The sequence below is a fragment of the Eschrichtius robustus genome, chromosome 15, assembly GCF_028021215.1.
Source record: "Eschrichtius robustus isolate mEscRob2 chromosome 15, mEscRob2.pri, whole genome shotgun sequence".
Taxonomy (NCBI): Eukaryota; Metazoa; Chordata; class Mammalia; order Artiodactyla; family Eschrichtiidae; genus Eschrichtius; species Eschrichtius robustus.
This window is the reverse complement of record NC_090838.1, coordinates 35,867,794-35,890,812: the sequence shown is the minus strand read 5'-3', so window position 1 is coordinate 35,890,812 and position 23,019 is coordinate 35,867,794. Positions and strand designations below refer to the sequence as shown.

Sequence of the window (23,019 nt, the reverse complement as noted above, 5' to 3'; positions counted from 1 at the left end):
TCTTGTTGCTTAGGAAGAATCATGTGCCGCTCTGGTAAAGGATACAGTAGGGAAAGAAAACAAACTGATTATTAAAATAGACTTTCCAAGTTCTTGATGTGTTTATCTGTGCTTGCTTTGCTCCACCCTCCTACTCCCCTTGATAAGGGCACTGAAGGATTTCTCTGACATGTCTTTTCCCTTGACACTGGCTAAGGTCAGTGGATCCCATTTACGCCCTTGTCCACTTTTGTTCTCTGCTGCAGGTTTGTACTTCTCACAAAGGCCTTGTTGATGTCATCACTGAGTGAACCCAAGATACACTTACGTGCGCGTGCCAGTGCGCACACACACGGCCTATGGCACGTGCTTGCTGGAATTGTGGCCTTCGTTCTAAATATAGGCAGCTGGAGAGATACAACAGGATTTGTCTTTCTCTGCTTAATTCTGATGTATAATGTCATGCAAGAATAAGAAAGTGGGGTGTGTCCGCAGTGCTCGCTCGGCTCCTGACATCTCAGGGAAGATCTGAAAAACCTTTAGGTTTAGTTTACAGACATCACTGTCTGCTGTTTGCGAAGGCAAGCATCATTGCGGCCTGCTTCTTCAGCCAAGCATGTTGTGATAAACCCCAAACCAGATTAGACTCACAGACATTTGATTTTTCCTGTGTAGTAAGATTTTGACTTTAAAAAGTACTTTTTTTTTTCCATATGAGACTGCTAAGATAGAGAAAGATGTTTGCATTTCTTTGCTAAAATCAATTTATAGGTTGTTTGTAACTAATAAGCTCTTGGCATCTAATGACTGGTCACAGAGTAATCTTCATTTTTTGGACTTGTGCGAGGAACCCAGAGCACAGGTACAGATGAAAGACGTTGGTTTTTCGCCACTTGCTGCGTCCTCCAAGACCAACATGATTTTTCTGCAGAGAGACCAGAGCCACATTTTGCAGGTGTCTGTTTTCTTTGAGGGGAATGTTTTGAGGAAACCTAAAAGGGAGGAACTGGACATTTAGGAAAAATATATTTTCACAGCAGGATATTGCTTTTTCTCTTTTTTTGGTTTAGGTTTTTCATTTGTTACAAGCCTTCTCAGACTCCAAATACAGAATGAATACATACTTTCAGCAGGAGCTGGCTGACGTCACTGTTTGTACTAAAGCCAAAGTCTGGCTGGCCAAGAGGTATGTTAAAGCCCCACATGAGCACGGAGTTATCAGGGGTTAGGAATACATTGGAGAAATGCTGTTTCTAGTTGTGGGAGTTTTAAAAGTCACTGGCATGAGTTTTCTAAACTTATTGGAGTATTTATCTTTTTTGAACTTTGGGTTGTGGTAAAGAAAGAAAAATATTTTCTTGACAATTTTTCTAAAACTGCTGTGTGGCTGGGGGGCATGTAATATGGCTTTTTATCTGTCCACCAATCAGCTTGTTTTTATGAATACCTGCTATGTGCCCAGCCCTGTGTTAGATATCCTAACAATGAAAGGCAGTAATTGACTAAATCATGTGGTACAAACTATCAGGTACCATTGCAGCTCAAGAGATGAGAGGTTGATGTTAGACTTGAGCAGGTGCAGAGGGGCCCAGAGCGGGTGAATAAGAAAAAGACATGCAAGTTGCCTTTTTGGGTAGGTAGTAGAGAAGCTTGAATAAGCAAGGCAAAGGAGAGTGGATACGTATTTTTTTCTTTTTTTCATCCTTGCCATCGTTAGTTTTTTCTGAAACTTAGAACGTTTACCGTGTGAAAGATGGAGCAAAAAGAATTTCTCAATTTCCCTCGAACACACAAGGAGTCCTCTCTGTAACACTCTGTTCAAAATCTGTGTTACTGCAAAGGCCTCCCACCCCCTGCTACATCCTCTGTGATTCCAGGAGAGGGGGGTCCAGCAGAGGCCCATGGGCTACCACATTCCATGCTGTGGTATATTGCCTTTGATTAATAATTAGTATGTTGGTTGTCTAACATAACAGCCTCTTTTTTATTTTTCAAAAAATGTGCTTTTGTTCACTTTTGTTGGGCTCCCATCTTATATGGCAAGACAAGCAATGGCTAGTGTGAGGTCCACAAATCAGTGTAATTCAACAAAGTCTTGTGAGCGAGCATGGGCTACACGATAGCCGCTGTGTTAGGAGATGTAGGGATGCAAAGATATAGAAGGAATTAGTCCTGGCTTCCAGGAGCTCCCATTCAGGAGGTGAGAAGATGTGTAAATAAATAATTTTCATCGAATATGGTGAGTATGATAACAAATGTATGTAGTAGGTACAGGAGTAGCCCGGGGTTGGGAGGGTGGATGCCTTCAAGAGTTGGGAATTTTGCCAAGTGGCCAGGGCAGGGAGGGGTGTTCCAGGCTCAGGTGATGTCATGGGCAAAGACATAGCAGTATGAAATGTCATGGTGAGTGTGGAGAACTAGAAAGAAGTTAGCTCTTCTGAAACCTAAAGTATAAGGTATGTGTAGCAGAGAATGGGGCTGAGGAGATACATGGAGGCCGCATGGTGAAAGGAAAGCAACCCAGTGAAGAATTTCTCAGTGGGTAGAGATGTGAGTCTCCATGTTTGTCTAAACACCTGTATCTTTGGCCAGAGATGTTGATGGGGAAATTCTCTAGTATCTGAAATGTCAGTAAAGTGATGGTTAATGGTTAGCCTCTCATTTTTAGTCCGAATTTCGTTTTCTCTCTTTTATTTAGAGAACAGGAGTTCATTGACCATAAACTGCTCCCCTGGGCCTAGTATCATTTGCCTTCTGGGTGACTTTTAGACAACTTCCCAAGATGCCTTTTTTGAGAGAACAAGGAATTGTGATCATATTTGTGCTCTCATCTGTTTACCAATTAGTAGGCCTGGTCCTCTTATCTATTATTTCTGGGGATCAGGAAGTCAGGGAAACGATCCTATTGAAACCCCTGCTTCCAGCCAGGACTGCCCCAAGACAGAATCTGAATCTCCTGTTCTTAAAGTTCTATAAGGAAGGAATTTCTGCCCCCTTAGTTTGCTACCCCTTGATGGGTCTTACAGAAATTCATCATCTGTTGGCTTCCTGAGTCAATTCCTTCTTGTTGGCTGGGAGGGAGGAGATGGAGTAATAGGCCAGCCATCTGAATGGACCTTCATGTTGTGCAGTTCCCTATGATGGATGACAAAGCTGCCATCAGCCCCCCCTTCAGCTGGAGAAGTCCTCCCGGCCTTCTAATTGCAATTAGAAAATTGCAGTTTTCTAATCAGTCTTTTCATTATTGTCGGCATCTACCCTTCCCCCCCATTCTCTGATTTTCCTCCATGATTTTCCAGCCCTAGAAAACAAAGGCATGAATCACTGAAATTCACTGGGTTTCCACCTTCTTTGCCCAGAGTCCAGGAAAGACACTTTCATGTTTCCAGTACAGTCAACTCTTTATTATCCAAGTGTGAACTTTACACTTCGTGGGTGGTCTGTAACACCAGCCTTCCTCTTGCTCCCCAGCACACTTTTACCATATTAAGCAGGTTGTGTTCAGAGCCTGGAATAGAGTTTGAAAGGAAAACACATGGCCAGAACACAATGTATCCCAAAGCCACGTGTCAGTTCTTCTGGATTGTCCACGTCACTGGCAGGATAACTTTGAGTTTCCTGAATAGGAAGGTATAGAATCAGATATAAGTGATGAAGCCTCAGCCTGTCGCACGCCTGCCCTGCCCTTGACGTCCTCAGAGAGTGTTGTCCCAGAAGGTGTTTGTCTGCACTGGGAGCCTCATGCTCAGATGAGCCACGTATGGGTCCTAGTGGGCCCTTCTCAAAGCCAACCCCTGACTTACATTCTCACATTCTTTTCCCCTGAAAAGCATTACAATGCAGAGCATTCCAAATTTGGCTGCTCAAGAGGCTCCTTTATGGCCATAGAAATTTACGAAAGAAAGAGGAATAAATGTTCTTTTGTGCCTACTAAGGATTTTCTGTATCTTTTGAGTATAGCTTGAAATGTCAATGTTATTGCAAAAAAAAAAAAAAAAAAAGTCGGTTTAAATTTTAGCACTAACACCTTTTTCCTTCTTCAGTTTATGTTGATCATTAGCTTGAGTTTATTCAGTCCAGTGTGTACAAAACCATTCGTGAGGATGTCATTTATTTATTCCCCAAGAAGGGGTTTAAAAAAAAAAGTACATTGGAGCCATTGGATGACCAGTTCCGTTTTTAAAATTTTAACCCCGAAATTGAGGGCATATAAAATAAAGACTTTTGTCATATATTTGTGTTTTGACTTTGCAAGATTAATAGGGATTTATATGAGGTGATTAAGCAATAGCCATGGATTTGTCGGGGAATTTTTGGTGATGAATGGCCAGCTGGCAACATGGCCTAAGTAGGGGACTGGGCCTCTGCTCTTACAGGCCGCTTTTCATTCCAAGATGTCAAAGCCTTTATGGAAATCAGCTCGTTAATCCTTCAAGTCCCTTCCTTCCCCTTTTTCCTCCATCCCTCTCTCCTCAATCCAGTTTGCTGTCTCTCTCCTGGTGCAAAGGCAGTTTACCAACTACTGAAGGAAAACTAAGCTGACCCAGGCCAGAAACTGAGTGAGACTAGGGGTCAGCTGCTGGCCTGGCGAGGCTGACTGGGGGGGCCATGGAAGAGGAGGTCAGTGCAGCCCCGCTCGAGGCCCTGTCTGCTGCCCTCGCTATGTACAGATTCCAGCTCTTCTGTCCCAGCTGGATCACAGGCCCCGCCTGAATAGGAAGGACTTTTAAAAAGCCCTGTCAAGTAAGAGAAAGAGGAGAAAAGATTTATTTACTTTGATTGAGAGTTGGAATTACTGTTATTTTGGGCTTAAAATTTTTCAGAAATCAATTCGGTTATCTAGCGTCTCCTTTGGTTATAAAAATAAAAACCTCTGTGTGTGTGTGTGTGTGTGTGTGTGTGTGTGTGTGTGTGGTGTGTGTATGTGTGTGTCCTTTTAGTAAATGTGGTAAACTTAATGGACTATCAGATTCCATGCAATGGATGATGTGATGACCAGGAAGAAAAATGTGTCCTACTGAATTTTTTTCACATTTTTTTCTTGACTGTCAGTGTAGTTTGTGCTCATCATAGAAAATTAGGGAAAAGAAGAGAATATAAGTCTGCTCTTACCAACATCTAGTGGAACCCACTGTTATTGGTTAACAGTTTCATGTTATTTACTTCATCTTTCTTCCTATGCTTTTTTTAATGTAGTTGAGATTATGCTGTATATATGTAAGTTATAGCTTACTTTTTCCATTTAACAGTATCGTGAAATCATTTGCTCTTATTGAAAACTCTTTATGGTGTAGCTGCTATGGAAAATAGTATGGTGTTTCCTCAGAAAAATTAAAAATAGAATTACCATATATGATCTAGCAATTCCACTTCTGGGTATAGACCCAAATTAATTGAAAGCAGAATCTTGAAGAGATATTTGTACATGTTCTAGTTGCATTATTCACAATAGCCAAGAAGTAGAAGTAACCCAAGTGTCCATTGATGGATGAATGGATAAACAAATGTGGTATATATGGACAATAGAATATTATTAAGCCTTAAAAATGAGGGAAATTCTAACACACAGTACCACGTGGATGAACCTTGAGCACATTATGCAAAGTGAAATAAGCCAATGACAGAAAGACAAATGCTATATGATTCCACTTATGTGAGGTTCCTGGGGTAGTCAGATTCAAAGAGTCAGAAAGTAGAATGGTGGTTACCAGGGGCTGGGGGGAAGGGAAATAGTTAGTGTTCAACTAATAGAGTTTTAGTTTTACAGGATGAAAAGAGTTCTGGAAATTGGTGGTACAACCATGTGAATGTGCTTGACACTCCTAAACTGCACACTTAAAATGGTTAAGATGGTAAATTTTATATTATGCATATTTTATCACAATTAAAAAAAATTTTTTAATAACAAACATTAAAAAAAAACTCTTTGTACTCTATCATTCCTCTAAGGTTATTGTCCTGACTTCTTATAATAATTTTTTTTTTTTTTTTTTTGCTTTGCTTTCTACTTTTACTATCTACGCGTTGCTAAAAGTAAAATGCTTTTTGCCTGGTTTTGTATTAAGAAAAATATCTTTGAAAACATCATTTGTTAAAGGTAGCATATTTTTGTCACCTGAATAATCAGGCATTAAGTTTACCTTACCATTGTTACATTACTGGCCACTCAGTTTATTTCCCATTCATTCAACAAATATTTATTAAGCCCTGCTATATGCCAGACTATATTAAATATAGCAACTGCTTATTGAAGCCCCCACTTTAGTGTAGGGAGGGCGACAAAACAGAGTCTTGTCAAATAGAATCATAGATCTAGAACTTCAGAACTGGAAAGAATCATAAAGTTTGTTGTAGTCCACTCCCATCCCCATGCATATGGGAAAGTTCAACCCAGAGAGGTCGGGGGATTTGCCTATTTTCACACAGCTGACCAGGGTGTAACAACTACCTGACAACAGCTAACATTTGTGGAGAGCTTAACTCCCTGCTCCTCATCGGGTTCTTTCCACTGGACCACATTGCTTCCACCTATCCAGTGTTTTTACGTCAGGGCTTTGAATGGTGATAACTGAAGCATTTTCTAGAACAGTGCTTCTCAGACCTGCTGATGAATCACCTGGGGGGCCCCTTAAAATGAAGACTTTCCTTCAGTATGTCTGGGGTGGAGCCTGAGATCCTGCTTTTCTGACAAGCTTCAAGGTGATTCCGATGCTGCTGGTTCTGAGACAGTATTTGAGGGCCAAGGGTCAGTGAGTCGGCCCCTGTGAGCACCCAGCTCCACCCCGCCCTTTGAAATACTCCCACATTCACACCCTCATTCTCAGGGCTTGTGTCTGGAGCTTGGAGCCATGGGAGAGGGTGAGGCTCCTGAAAGGGTCAGCCCAGAATTCTTTCTCCATCCACCTGGGATGACCTGCACCAAGGGGAACCGCATGGCCCCAGTGCTCTCTATGGAAAGTCCACACTCCCTTGTCCGGGCAGCCATCCCAGTGGACTCGGTGCCTGGGGTAGGACCCAGGCTTTGCTGGCATGCAGTGAATATTTATCATTTTGAAAAATAACAGTCTGATATTCTGGTGAGAAAAACAGGCTCTCAAGAATACAAGAACAGGTCCCAAGGTTACTAGGAAATCAACCTTGGGAAATAAATTTTTGAATAAAACAGTGCTGATGGAGGGAAGAGATGATGGAGGGAGCTTGTTTGTTGAAGACCTCCTCTTTGTGCTGGATCTAATGATTTGTTACCCCAAGTTAATTCTTATTTGCAAAAAGTATTAGCTGTATGATCCATCCACTTCCCTATACAGCTTCCCCATCAGTGCTGCTGACACCCCCTTGTCACTCCTCCATGTGCTCCTCCATCTCCCTAGTACTTCCTTCCCTGTCCACCCCGTTAGCCATACTCTCATGTGCTCTCCCCATTTTCTCTACTTCTTACTGGTCCCCACTGAGCTGAGGTGGTGTGAACCTGGAAGGCCTGTTATTTAAATACATAAGGAAAATATGATTATAGAGACAAAGCTAGGGCTGGCTTTTGTGTGGCAATCCCAGTTCTGCCACAGGGGGTTCTGTGGCTAGCTGCAGAAGTCCTGGTTTAGGGTTCTGTTTTGCTTTACAGCTGAAGACAGCAGTTATTTTCTAACCACCAGATTTATTCACACGAGAGACTACACTTCCCAGGCAGAAATCCTGGGATTTAGGTCTGATTCCATTTTCCCACTGTCCCTTAGCCCTTCCCAAATCCCTCGTGCCTTCTGGACCAGTCCTCTCCCCAGGCAAGAGGTCCTTCTTTCACAACTGCTCCGAGGGGCCCCAGCCCTTTGCCACAGCTGCAGGTTGCGTTTCATTCCCATGCTGCTGAAATGAATCCAGTCGAGATGGGTTGTTAAAATATTCAGATGATCATGTGGCATTTTAAGGCTATCATTTGTGGTCCCTGCCAAAACTTTAAGGGAAGCAAGCCTTAACAGGGATGGTTACTTACATAGCAAGTTTCCAGGCACTGCTGGGGGTTGGGTTTGCTTTTGGTTTGTTTCTTCTAAGCTCTTTTTTTTTTTTTTTCAAAATAAAAGTTTCCCCAGTACTCCCCTGCCCCCTTTTTAATTGCTTCTCTTTCAACCCCCAGATTTTACTGGGGAGGGAGATTCTCATCAGGACCCCTCTTTAATCCCCCAGCTCAGCCTATTCAAAGTCTCTTTGAGCCTCACACATATTTGAATGATGAGAGAAATGAAGTTGGTGTATTTTAGACCCAAGCTTGTTGACGTTTGTTCACTTCCCTTTCAGACTTCTCAGGAATGTTCAAGGTCATGATATCTCGGGATGAGATCCTGTTTGTATTTTTAAAAACAGAGAGAGACATTAAGTTAGCACATTTCAACCCAAAGCAATGGACAAGGTGCCAAACATTTTCTTCATTAGATATTCCTTTTTAAAAATATGTCACGTCTTAAAAGAATAAGCTGTTTAAGAAGTGACGCTTGAGAATATAGGATATACTTCTTGTTGACAGACTAAGCTTATGGAAACTAGTCAGGTAAAAGCAGTCAGAAATGATCAGTATATTAAACTGTGCCTTTGAATAAGTTACCCAAGATCAAAGCTTCTTCATATTGCAGTGAGAAATAAAGCTAGTTTGTTTATGCAACTGCACATCAAGAATTCAACCCCCAACTTTCTACTTTTAAATATAGAAATCTGCAGACCTAACCTAGAGGTAGTAATTAGTTTGATAAAGGGCTCAGAAATATCTGTCTTGCTCCACTTGTAGCTGTTGGCTTCGTGGGGTATTGTTGTTGGAAGATTTGGGCAGTGTTGTCATTGCCCGGCTTGCAAGGGATGCAGGCTTTAAATGGCCTCAACACATTTTCACAGTATTATGTAAAACTCTAATATAGTGGGTTATTTTTTTTTTCCTTAGCATGTGACATGCTTCATCTTTTGGGTAAATCAACGCCCTGGTTACCTTCACTGAGCCACTCCCAGTGAATCCAAGCCAATTCAGATTCACAAACAGTACAAAGCAGTGTCATAGGCACAGTGGGGAATATAGAGATGAATGATATTGTCCCTATTTCAAAAACCAAGTGAATAAGACAGCTGTGGATTTAAGTAACTGTAAACAAGTAAGAATTTAGTAAATGCTGGAATGAGGTCAGACTGTATCACAGGAGCCAGCTAGTGGGGGTTGGAATGTCAAGGATGTCTTGGAGAAGGGAGAAGTCTTTAAAGACTAGGTGAGATTTAATTGTTAGATAAGGTTAGTTTTCATAGATTGGAGAATGAGTGAAGTTATACTGGTATAGAGCCTATGTTGCTAAGTAAGTTGTGAAGGTCTCATTGCCCAAGTACAAAGGAAGGAATCTTAGTACAGTGCTCAGCATCGTGGGGACCACCTAGGCATATATAATTAAGTCTCTATTATTGTCAGAGTTTAGCTATGATCCAGTCTGGTTGAAAAGAGCTTATCCATGTGAAACAGCCAACAATGACATTCACGTAGAATTCTAACTCTGTAGTACATAAAATAATTATAAGAATTCAAAAAAGAATGTGGACTGGGATAGCCAGGGAAGAAGGCTTTCTAAGGGAGTTAGGTATTTGAGCAGAGTCTTAGAGCATGGGTGTGATTTGGAAACGCCAAAAGTGGTGGGAAAAGAGCATATCAAGATGGTGGACAGCATGTACAGTGGCACACTGTTGGAGAAGGCATTTGCATGTGGGCCAGTGGGGGATTAGAGCTGAAGAAGACATGGTGTGTTTGGAGAGCAGTGCAAGATTTGATAAGAGACCAGTTGTGGCAGGCCTTAAATGTCAGCCAGAGGAATTTGGATCTGATCCAAGAGTTAAGAGGAAGTCAGTAAGCTCGGGCTTACACTGGTAAATAGGCTGCTGTCTCCATGCTTATGAGATATACTGAGGGGTGTGTTAAATCTTTCCAGCCTCTCTCAGTGATCGACAAAATCTCCAGCCCCTCCGGGAGGTTAACAAAAGCTCCCTAGTAGCAATCCACCAGCTCTGTCTGGCACTTGGAGGCCCCTGTTGCCTGCCTGGGCAGCTAGTGGTGGGAATAGAGGTGCTGCTTGTGTGCATTGTAGACTTCATGGCTATTGTCTGTTCAACATTGCTAAGAAGACCGTAGAACCACAGCGTTTATAGCAGGAAAGGGAATTTAGAGATCATCTAATCCAGTGGAATCCTTTCTTCAAACAGAGGCTTAAGTGGAAGTTCAAGATGTTCAAGATAATAGAGATGGCAAATACGTTACAAGTTGAGATGGGGGCCTGGAGTCCCACCCACATAGCTTCTCAGCCTTTGGGAGCCCCAAAAGGGACTCCAAAGAGCACCCTGACTCCCTATTTCAAAACAGGGATCTAATCCAAACCACTATCTGTAGATAGGAAATTAGACACAAGGGGGCAATAATAATGCCTATTTTTCTTCTCTCTTAAGAATCTTTCCTACTTGACAGATGTGTCTGGCTCCGAAGATAGCCCAAATTAGGGATGTGTTCAATAAATAGCAAATTTGTTTTCTGCCTCTTGATTCTCTTGCTTCCTCTGCTGCAGCCTGATCATCCTCATAGAAAACACCACAACCCCAGGCCCTTGAGCTGTCCAAGGCCCTCTCTCAGGAGCTGCCCTCCTTGGATAGGGCACCATGCACTAGACCTTATTGCCATCAAAACTTTGCTATTCTAGATCCCCTTTCCTCAGAAAGCCACTCTCAGCTGGCTGACTGCCACTTGATATGACCAACAAATTATGCTCACATGTTACCTAGTGCTAACGTGTAAATAAGTTAATTCTTCTGGGTGATACAACTGTTTTTCAGTAGTGATCTTCTGGAGGCAGTGCCTTAAGTCAGTAACTTGGGGGCAGGCTTTCAGGCAGCACACAAACCTGGCGGGAGCACTTCTTGAGGCCTCACTTGGCTTCCTGCTTCTCTGTCCTCATACTGAGCTGACTTAGCCTTGGTGCGTTTGTCCTATGTGGCCAGCTTTGGGCTGACCCTAGGAAGGCTTGTGGGGCACGTGGGCAGGTCTCACATGAATGGGCCAAGGGAGCGGATTTGAGAGAGACCCTCCGAAGCCTCATTGTCGTCCTTCCCCTCAGCTGCCAGGGATGCCCAGGCTTCCTCAGCGACTGGACTGGCCTGCAGGCCTCTGGATATAGCTTCCCACGCACGTTCAGGAGCTTATTCCCCCTTGAGCCGGAAGGGACCCTCACCAGCCCAAAGGCCCTGTGTTCCTGGGTGACCACAGGGAGGGTCACTTGGAGAGGCACTGGGTGAGTGGAAAAACCTCTAGCTGTGAACGCACCTCCCTGAGGTTGAGGGAGGCAGGGTACACTCGCGGGTAGTAGGTCTGGGTTCTGGCACCTGCTCAACTACTAACCAGTGATGTGTGGCCTCGAACTTCTTTGGGCTTCAGTTTTTATCTGTAAAGTTGGAAGCTCCAAAATGTGAAATAGGTGAGGGTGAGGAAGGACATGGTGAGTAATGGGTATGCAGGTACAAAAGAGCTCAGCAAATATAGGGAATATTTATTGTCAGATAGCGAAGTCTTTGTCTGCATCATCGGCCATGTTGAAACAGCTGTGCTCAGGGCCTTGCTCTTCACCACACTGGTGACCAGGACACAGCACCAGAGTGCGTGGCTGCAAACCGAAATACCCTGATTGTTTGGCACAGGGTCTCACTTTTCATCTGATTGTGTTTGGGACACACGGGTACAATTTGTCTAGAAAACCTTGGTTCTATTCTTGGGTTTTGCCCCGATCTTGGATAGGTCACTTGAGCTATATGAGCTACTTTGTTGATTTATAAAAATGGGAATAATAATGCCTATTTTTCTTCTCTCTTAAGAATCTTTTAACGATAAAATATTTTTCGAAGATAAAACTTTTAATAAAATGCCGTTGATATTCTTATTATTGCCAAGGCAAACTTCCAAGTGTGTGCTTTGCCAAGTTCACATTAGCAGAGTTCTGACTGTACTGTTAGAAATTCTCACCTGTGATCGACATGCAGACTTCTCACGCAGCTTCTAGAAGTGTTCGTTCACCTCACTTAATATATCCTTTTTTAATAATTCTAGGGAGAAAGTAAGGTTGGAAAGAAAGGGGACTTCTGTTAGCATTTTATATAATAACCGAAGCTATATATCCTCCAAGCCCCAAACTGTACAATAAAAGTTTTCTTGGATAATACTTTTCTCCCATAATTCCTAGCACATTGCTTATTAAGTTATTAACCGGCAGTTTCTCTGGCAGCATATTAAACTTTACTTTTAAACAAGTCACAGAAGGGGGGAAACATGCATCTCTCATAAAAGGAATAAAAAACATACACCCTCTAAAACGGTTTCTTCAGGCTTTGAACAAATCCCAAGCCCCACACAAGGTCTCTTTTTCCTCATTCTGTACACATAACTTGAGTGTTAGTACATTAATGAGAAAAAGATGCCTAATAGAAAGATGGAAAAATATGAGGGCCTCTGGGGGTGTGGGAGGCTCCCTGGGGGTCCTCTGAAAAGGCAGGTGAGCTTTCATGGAGGGAAAGGCAAAGCCTTGGCATTGAGCTTGTGGGGTTCCTCTTAAGCAGCGGCACTCCCAGGGGAGCAGAGGCGGCTGTGGCTTCGACCTTGACCTAAGAAGTGCCCCAGGGCCTCGTGCAGACTACCTGGGCCTTTGCGGAGTGCCGACCCAGAACCTTGGTAAAGTGGTTATGGCCCTCTGTTTTCACAGATTCCATCCCCCAGGGACAAAAGCAGCCTTTCCAGGGGCGGCCCCAGGTGCTCTGTAGCACATGGTGGGACATTTGGTCCCTTTCTGGACAGACTCACAGCTCATGGTCTCTTGCTCTGTGCATGACGACTTGGTAAGAATTCCTTACAAATTGGTCAACCACCAGAGCAGGGCACGAAGATGGCTCCACTTTAAAAGGAAGATCCAAGTAGGAGGGCTCTGGGGCAGCTTATACATGTGGGTGTGAGTATAAACACTTGCAAAGCTCCAGACCAAGAATGGCTGGATGGAAGTTGGAACATAACCATAAAAAAGCAGCTCTGCCGTCACCCGCCTCCCCTCCCCCAGGGGAGGGCAAGGTAAACGAGCAGTCCCGGGTAGCCAGTCAGGGCCTGCGTGCTGCTGCCAGCTGGCCCCTCATGCAGATCTGAATTCTGGATGTTACAGCGGGGGAAAATAACTTGTTTAAAAATATATACTCTGCAATTCATGACCGTTTGGCATCTTGGTTTAAACAAATCCCTTATTGTTTCTCCAGGAATGCCGTATGATGGTTGCTTGGCTGGGGGCTGTGGTGAAAATGGAAGTCAGAAGGGAGAGAGGGGTTCTTTTTATTGAATTTACACTTCCACATTTATATGACTTAATGTAGCTTGCATCAGAGAAGTACCTCCTGCCTCCTAACCACAGCAGCTCTTCCTTTTAAAACCAAATGTAGGGAGAGGCGGCGTCTGGTCTGCAGACGGCTACCCTCGTCGCAGAGTCTCAAACTGCCGAGGACTGCAAAGATGGCCAGCGGGATCTCTGGGAGACCAGAGGAAGGTCAAAAAAATATCCCATCAGGTCAGCCATTCAGATTGTCCTCAGAGGCTGTTCTGTAATGGCTAGTCAGGGAAGGTTTCCTAGAGGACAGGCTTTGAAGTGAGTTTTAAATACAGGACACGGTGTGGCTGGACACGTGTCCAGTGGGGGACCGTGGCAGGGCGTGGGAACACGTTAGAGACTATTTCCCTCCTCCCTCTTCTACTACTTTTCCGCTCTCTCTACTCTTCTCTTCTCCCCCAGCCCCCGGCCCCACTTCTCACCTACTTTCCCTCTCTTTTTTCTTGTTTTCTTCTTTCCAGCCTATTTCAGGCCCGGTGGTGGTCCCCGGGATATTGCTTCATTAACTCCACTGCTGGCTCCACGGTGAGAGGCTGCTCGTGCTTTGTACTCACTGCTGTGGAGACCAGAAGTGACCTGTGTAGGAGTGAGCCCACGTAGGAGCCCAGATTAGAGGAGGAGCCCACAATAGGCTGTGATGGGGCCCTGCCAGGACTCACGACCCCGAGTCATTCTAAGCCATCAAGCTGGCCAGCTGCACCTATTTGATTTTCTGGTCTTCATTCTTCCCGGCATGTGGCAAGCACGTTCCCAGCTTTGTATCTTTGCTCCAGTGAACTCTCCTGCCTGGAATTCCTTCTTTCCATTCACTAGCCAAATCCTTCCATGTCTCCAGACCCCTCCTCCATGACATTCTCTAAAACTTTTTTTGTGTGTGTTTTGTTTTTCTCCACATACCCCCACCACCACCACACACACACACGCACACACGTGCACACACGCACACACGCACGTGCGTGCAACCATAAGCTCTTCAAGGCCAGAACCTTATCCCCTCCCTCCCATTTCTGTTCCAAGTAGGATATCCCCCATGGTGCTTAGTAAAGGTTTCTAGATTAATAAAGTTAAGCCATAAGTCTAATCAGGATTCTGCGGGAGTAATTCCCTGGAGACTGGAGTGACCTTAGACCCTGACTCTGTTGAAGTCCAGATATGGTCTCGGGACTTAGAGACCTTAACAAACGCTAGCAGCCTAAAGCCAGAACAGCTGTTTTCAGCCCACTGAGTATGGCAGTGAATTCTTCTGGAAGAGTTTTGTATGTCCAAAGTGAACTGTTTCTTCCAGGGAACCCACCAAGGCTTCATGCTAATGAGCAGGGATCCCAGCCTTCCAGCATGGCTTGGATCGATGGGGTCCCACTAGGGTTCAACCCTTTGGAGCTTTTGGAGCTCTTAAAGGTCACTCCTCAGCACTCCCATTTGGGGCATGTCACCCATCCGCTGTCGTTTCCTGCTGTCCCTCCCCTTCCACATCCCCTTTGCACTTCTTGTTATTCTTCAAACATGTCACATGCTGTCATCTTTGGACATGGTGCTTCCTCTGCTGGGGTCATTCTGTCCACAGTCTGTCTCCCAGACTCCTCCTCATCCTCCAGCTTTGCCAAGGCACTTCTGGACTCACCTAGGCATTTCCCCCTTCCCCATCCTTAATTTTCACTCTGTCAACCCCTCCTTTGGGCACCCATCATACCATATGATTGGTTGTGTGTTTCTGTCACTAAACTAGTGGCTTTCAAGGTTTTCTGACAGCCATTCACAACAAGAAATACATTTTACAGATGACTTTGTACTGTGTGTGTGTGTGTGTGTGTATATACACATATATATACATATATACACACATACACCTATGAAATCTTGTATAGTTTGATATTTTACTGTCTATGTAACATATGAACAGTCTGCAAAAAAAAAAAATGCAACAGACAGGGAATTTACTCAAGATTTATTAGAGTATTTAATTTTGGGAATGTTAGCGTTCAACATATCCACCATCATTTTGGATATCAAGCATACCCCACTGATACCATTCAGTATAATAGAGGGTGACTTATAACCTGGAAAAGAAAAAGAAAAGAGTTAGGCTAAATCAATTAATATTTTTACTTAAAATTATTACATTTTGTAAATTATTTATGTCATATCAAAGATAATTTATTAAAAATTCTTTCTGGGCAAGGATTTTATAGAAATCCTGTGTATAACAAACAACTTAAGGGAATGATGCTTACCCTTACTACTTTGGTGTACTGGGATTATATTTTCCTCATCTCTCCCTCCTTCCCTTCCCTAGCCAGCTCTCTCCTTCCTCCTCCATCCCCCGCCCCCCTTCCTTCATTTCTTTCTCTTATGCTGGTCACCACCTACTAGTTTATTTCATAACTAACAAACTGGGTCATAACCTACAGTTTGAAAAACACTATTCAGGACTCTAAGTTCCTTGAGGGCAGTGACTGTCACTGAATCATTTCATCTTCATATTTCCATACCCTGACACTATTCCTGGCTCTCAGTTTCCTCTTAGTAAATGTTTTCTGAATGAATGGGCTGCAGTTAAAAAGCTCTGCAGCCACTGGGATTCCGGAAGGGACTGGAGAAGTGAATAATTTATCACAGACTTCCCAAGAGCTCCTGCTGTCCTCTAGACACTAGGACCATTGTGGATGAGTCTGGGAAGCCTTCCTGTCTCTGCCCTGCCTTCTGCCTCTCCCAACTTCCAGGAGAGAGGGCAGGAGGTTTAATGAAGTTCAGAGATCAGGTTCTCAGGTGGGTGTTTGTCAAGGGACAAATGATAAAAAGAGTGGAAGAAAGAATTTTAACAAGCCCTTCATTTCATTTTATATATGTAAACTTAGTCCTCGTAGTACCTGATTCCTGCTACTCCTTCTAAAACCACTGTTATGCTGTTTTTCAGCCCATCTGTTAGACCCTGACCACTCCTGACTTTTTTCGAACACTCTAAATCTTTATTATACCATGCCCCATGCCAGGATTTTTCCATTTGGGGGAAGAAAAAAATCCCCAAACCCACCAAAACCCTGTGGCTTGGTTTCCTGTCCAGCTGGCTTGCTCTTTCCCAGGATTTTATTCCCATCATCAAAGTGGCTTGACAGACCGAGAACAAACCTCTGGCTCACCCTGAACTCACACTGTACCATTTCCAAGTCAGAACAAACATCAAGTAATAGGGAGAGAAAAAGAAAGAGAAAAAAAAATTATTTTCCTGACTTAGAAGCCAGTTCAGAGTGAAGCCCAACTCTGACTCCAGACAGCAGTGTTCTGAGGCTGAGGCTGAGGCTGTCCTCGAGGGTGGAGCCTCGAACAGTGGACTCCAGGCCAGAATTTCTCTCTGAGTCAGTCTCGAAGGAGAAGCCATGGATGGACTCCCTTGTAGCCCTGGATCCTCTCTGTTTCCTGGAATCAAGAGCAGCAGCCTTTGAGGGAGCCTCCCGTGATCTCGTTAGACTACGTTAGACTTGGCCTAGAGCCTCACAGTTATGGGAGCAGTCAGAGTGGTCCCTGCGGTGTCCCAGGAGGCCTGCAAGGTCGGCAGCCTGCGCCAGGTCAAGAGAAGACGCAGAACACTTCAGCCTGGCCGGGGGCTTTAAAGATTGCCAGCCTTTCCTCCCTATTCATTTAGAAATTTAAAAATATATATTAACCTAGCTAAAAATCTCATGGAAAGTAGGCTTGAAACCCTGTAGGGTCAGGGGTAGGAAGGGAGGCCCCTGAGTTCCTCCAGACTTGAAAGTCAAACCAGTTTCCCAAAAACTTGCCTTTATGGTTCTGTATGGCTTCACCAGCAGAAAAACATCTAGGGTGAGAAGCTATGACACTCTGAGGCCAAATGGAGCAAGGAGCACACCAGGGAGCACCAGTTAGCACGGAGTATCCCATCTCCTGAAAGCCTGGCTTGCCTCACTCTTGTTTCCACCTTCTCGATACATTCTCTGTCTTCCCAGGCTGGTCTCTCCAGGTCCCTGGACAAGCCAAACTCATTTCTTCCTACATCTATTGCCCCCTCTCAAAATCCCCTTCCTTGTCAACTTTGTCTATCTAAATTCTTCCCATCGTTCACAGTCCAGTTGGAATTGCATCTTCATAAACCCATTTCCATGTCTCCAGTCCACCCTAATATGTTCTTTCCCTTAGCTCCTTACATCCTGTCCCGAAGTTTGTCTTTATTTGTGTCTCCATAATGAGACAAAACTCTCCGAGGTCAGAAATCATTTCATGTGCATCTCTTCCCAGCACCTAGCTCAAAGCTGGATGCTCAGGAGGCCTTCCACCTGGTATCTGCAGACCATTTATTATTCAGCCCTGTGCTTCATGTCTGATAATTCATTAACCCCTGGCATTAGGTTTTCTTGCTTGCTTTCTTGAGTGACCGTTTCTTTGGGAGGAAGGGAGGATATCCCACCTGTTAAACAGTGGAAATGCCAGAACTGGAAATATCATTACAGAAGTTTTCATAGACTGTGGGCTTTTCAACTTCACAGGTCAAGTTGTGGACTGACCTGGGGAAAATTGGATAGAGACAAAAGATAGGGGTAACATTTGGGGAGGGGGAGTTCCAAATAGATCAAAGTGTTAACAAGAACAAAAAAAGGAACTATAAAGTACTAGGAGAAAATATGGGAAAATTAAAAAATATATATCTATATTTATCTTGGAGAAGGGTTAGACTGTTAGCATGACAAAATCCAGAAGGCATAGATAAAAATATTAATATATTTGACTGCATAAAACTAAACATTTTTGAATTGCAAAAAAATATTATGAATAAAGTTAAAAGACAGATGATAAACTACAAAAACATATTTGCAACACATGTGACAAAGGGCAGATTTCCTTAATATGCAAAGAGCTCCTACAAATCAATAAGGAAAAGACCGATAACATACATCCATGAAATGGAGCAGTTCACAACTGCTTAACAAATAAGGCAAATCTCTGTTTTTAATAGAATGATATATCTAAAATATATTAGTGGGGAAAAAAGTAATACTCAGAACTTAGTATGTAGTAAACCACTACTTATATAAAAATAAACAAGTGGGTAGCTATAGATAGATGCTTGTAAATGAATGTGTCTGGCAGGGTTTACTGTACAAAGTTGTAATAGCGGTTGCCTCAGGGGATAGAACATGTGGGTAGATGGTGGGGGCATGGAAAAGGAACTTTATTTTTACTCCATACCCTTTTGTACTGTTTGAATTATTTTTATACCATGGGCATGTGTTACCTGTTTTTTAAAACTAATTTTTAAAAATAGCCAGGTGTAGGTATGAAATTAGGCCAAATGTGAGGTATCCACGTAAACTAGTAGTTATGTCGGGGAGCAAGCAGATACTGTAGGTGAAGCAAGTCAGTGGGACAGAAGTGAGGCAGGTCAACAATGGGGAGAACTTGAAACAAGACAGTTTTAACTTAAAAGTATCTGATTTGCTTTTCATGCAAATCATGCGTATCCCTAGGATATGGGGATACTCTGTTCAGGACAGAGTGTGAATAAACTTTAGGGAAATGGTAAAACTGTTAATTTACAGGGAATGAGAAGGATGGATTGAGGCATCAAGCCAGATGGAAATATACTAGCCAGAACTTGTGCCCTTCCCTCATCTTAGGTGGGAGGCAGGGAAGCAGCTCAGGGAATGTACCACATCAGTGCTCACAGTGACTCACCTTGAGGTGATTAGGGTGTCAGTTGTACACGTCAGGAATCTGATTCAGGTTACAGAGATACTAAGTGGCAAAGCCAGCATTCAAACCCAGATCTGTCCCTACTGTTTCTCCTGCTTGCACTGAGTTCTTAGTGCACCAAGGAGGTTTGGGCCCTTTTCATGGTCAATATGAACTGAGGCTCAGAGCCGGGGACTTTCAGTGCTGTACTCAAAAGAAGGTCTTCATTCTTTTTTATCTAGACCTCCTAAATCGGAGCCCACTTACTTTTTCCAGCGTGTGGTTCAAAGCGTAAAAAAGAGCTGCTCCATTTATTGAAAGAAGAAAAAAATCTCATTTATCGGGAAAGGAATGTCTGTTGCAGCGTTCGTTAATGCTTTTCGCGTGTTTGTTTTTTCAGCTGGTTATTTTAAGTCCGTAAATGTGGTTTATCATATGTGAGTGCAATTCTCCTTCTCCGAAATGCTAAATCAGTGATATTCATAACCAATGATTTTCCCCCTAAATTTGTCCAGTTCAGAGGAAGATAACAGAAAATGGTGTCGTATTCCCCCCACCCCCTTGTTTCCAAATAAGTGGGATCAGATATTGGTTGTCGTCTGTTTTCAGTTAATTTTCTTTGGAGCCAGAGCATAGAGTTGTCTGTGTTTCGTACACTCACAGCCCCAACCTCCACCATATGCGGTAGGATTTCATTGTCTCACTTGACTTGCTCTTGTGTTCTCACCATTGGTGACTGTCCATCATTTTTAGCATTCGTTACCACTCTCTAAGCCTCATGACGTGCCTGGTAGAAAATACCCATTTTCTCTTTTCTGTGACTCAGGCCTCAGAGAGAGAAGATATCGATTTATTTTCTGTTCTTTACCTTTCTAGGCAAAATCCATGTTTGGTGACCAGAGCTGTGTATATTGATATTCTCTTCCTGTTGACTTGCTGTCTTGACAAACCCTCAAAAGACAACCAGCCAGGTATGAGTCATATTTATATCATATTTTGGAATGATTACGGGTCTTTGAAATGCAGGTAGGGTTTTGAGCGGCTCTACCACGCACTCCCCCACCTTCTACTTTTGCAGGACTAACCACATATCAAAATTAAACATAGTGTCATACGGTTTCCTCATAGAAGCTTCCCAAGGAAACTTGTCCTTGTTTAGTTGCAAGTTTGTTTTCTATTTGGTCATTCAGGGAAGAGTCTGGACTCTACTCAGATACCCTCTGTATTTCTGAGACCTTGGCTCTTTCCTATTTCATGCATTTTCTTTGAAAGGTCGTCATTTTCAATAACTCAGAGTTCATTCTGTTCCAGTTTGTGGAGATAACTGAGTGGACTCATTTGATGCTGGAGCCTGGATATTTGAGACTCAGTCTCAAATCCACCCCTCGCTACCTTGAGCTCTGACTTTATACGTGTTCCTTGGTGTCATGTATGTTTCCTGGTATGGGCCCCAGATCCACATGCAATTGTTCTATTTTCATCATGATTCACAAAGTGGTTTTCTTAAAAGGGAGAGGGGCAGCTCCAAATAAAAAAATGTTTTGATGTGTTTATATAAGAGGCCTCAGGAAGTGCTGTACATGAGTTCCAGGCCACAGACTGAAACTGATTTTCATCAACACAAACTGGAATGCAGGGTAATGAGCCTGCAACTGGTTAAAATCAGCCTCTTCTAATTGATTAGGCCTGTCTAAAGGAGGCTACAATTACAAAGTCAGATTCTGAGTACAAGCAGGCCAGGCCTTTCCTCTGTTACATTTAGTCTGTCAATGATTTGTTGTCTTCAGTAAATATATTCAGGCTGTCAGAGTCCAGCTCTGTCCATATGGAACCCTGTTCCCAAATTCAAGCCAATTTAAAATGCTTTGGGGGGGGGAGGTGCGAAGCTGCCTCACTCGTATCAATGCATATTAGCCCACAAGGCCCCTGTGGCCATGCAGAGGTAATAAGAACACACCTGGACTTTGATCAGCTCCACGTCCCTGCATAGGGGTAGCTGTTGCATCCTTTTGGTAGAAGAGGATCATATAGTTTTATGACTGTGAAACGCTTCTAGTTTATACCTCTTATCCCAGCATAATTATTAATAGTACCCCTTTTACTCTTGAAAGTGTCCAGGTTTGCACAATAAATCACAGGTCACCCTAGCTATAAGGGACCTCAGGGTTGCATCCACTTTATTTTACACTTGAGTTAACTGGGGTCCAGAGATTTTATATAAAGAAATTATGAATCAGATGTTACCAAGTAAATCATGTGCAGTTTCTACCATTTTTGTATTTCAGTTCCAAATTTCATGTAGCTTAGTAATACTTCTCTGCTTAATGTCTAAAGAGCCTTGTCCGTGAAAGAGTGGCTCACTACTTCACAAATCCATTCACTGGGTTCCTATCATAGTTGTGTGGTTGACTATAATCATTAGGTTTTTCTGAACTAAGTGTTTCTTGGTGTATTCGTACCATTATTCCTTGTCTGGAAGGGTTTAACCCTTGAATGTTGTAAAAAACCCTTCTTTCTTCTCCAATTGCCTGTCCTTTACTGATGAGCTAGGTTCCTCCATGAAGATGACTTCGGCCTTTTGGAATCATCCTTTCCACAAACTCTTACATCATTTAGCGTTTGTGCCCCAATTAAATGTGATCACAAGCTGTTGTTTATTACTCAACAGTATTTCACTTGCATCAATGTATTATACCTCTTAGAGTCATTACTTTGCAGAGTAAGATATGCAAGGGATGGGGCACTTTTACTCTTTTTCTAACATGACAGCTATAGCTCTAAATATTTAATCCTGCACTCTCCAGTATGGCAGTCACTAACCACATGCGGCTCTTGAACAACTGAGATGTGGCTGATCGAAGTTGAGATGTTCTATGAGAAAAAAATACACACCAAATTTCGAAGACTTAGTATGAAAAATAGGTTAAATTTCTCAATAATTTTTACATTGATTACACATTGGAATGATAATATTTTTGATATATTTGTTTAAAAGTATTATTAAAGTTAATTTCATCTGTTTCTTTTTAAAATGTGGCTATCAGAAAATCAATTACATATAGGGCTCATATATTCCTGTTGGACAAGCACTGATTTTTTTCCAGTCCTTTGGGAATTGCCCTCGTAAACCACAGGATATATATATGTATGTGTCTTCTGTATGGCTGTATATATTCATATACTACGTCCGTACAAATAGTGGTAGCAAATTTTCCTCCGTTGAGGATGAATTAGATATTTAGAACTAACCAAATGTCAAATAAAATGGCAGTTAAGGTAGATAGCACTGTTTAGGATAAAAGTAAACTGTGAGCTTAAAATAATTAAATCGATTCTTGTGTGTTTCATAAATTATTTCCAAAGGCAGTTTGAGCAATAGCTAAGTGTATCACCAAACAAGGTGATCACTTACCTGGATGTGTAGATTTCAGTATGATTTCTAAGTATTGTCGTGACAGTTTTACCTTGTAAACGCCTTGAAAGAATAGATCATGGTTAGGTTCTGTGTCCACCAACTAAGCAAGTAGTAGGCCTGCGTTAAATGGATTTGTTATTAACTGATTGATTGAAATGCAGAATTTTCCTCAGTTTTTTTTTTTTTTTTTAAACATCTTTATTGAAGTATAATTGCCTTACAATGGTGTGTTAGCTTCTGCTTTATAACAAAGTGAATCAGTTATACATATACAATATGTTCCCATTTCTCTTCCCTCTTGCATCTCCCTCCCTCCCACCCTCCCCATCCCACTTCCTCAGTTTTCAGAATAGTAACAGGTGTCATCAAGATACAAATCTTACTTAAACTCATGCATCAGTCACATGTAAATTCATTTTCCGAATTCAAATCAAATGTATATATTATATGTATATGTTTGTAAATACACATCTATCTACCTCTAAAGCTCACAGAGCTCGGAGTAGGGAGTACACCACATAGGCTTTAAAGCTA

General features: G+C 42.7%; 1 protein-coding gene across 4 annotated transcripts in view; it reads left to right on the top strand.

Moving 5' to 3' along the window:
- The window catches only part of THADA (THADA armadillo repeat containing), a 319,471-nt gene that overhangs the window by 220,254 nt on the left and 76,198 nt on the right, over positions 1 to 23,019 (top strand). For all 4 annotated transcript variants that reach the window (XM_068564210.1, XM_068564209.1, XM_068564211.1 and 1 more), the window contains exons 30-31: positions 1,050 to 1,165; positions 19,947 to 20,041. In XM_068564210.1, the coding sequence (XP_068420311.1) occupies positions 1,050 to 1,165; positions 19,947 to 20,041 (211 nt within the window). The remainder of the gene's footprint in view (positions 1 to 1,049; positions 1,166 to 19,946; positions 20,042 to 23,019) is intronic.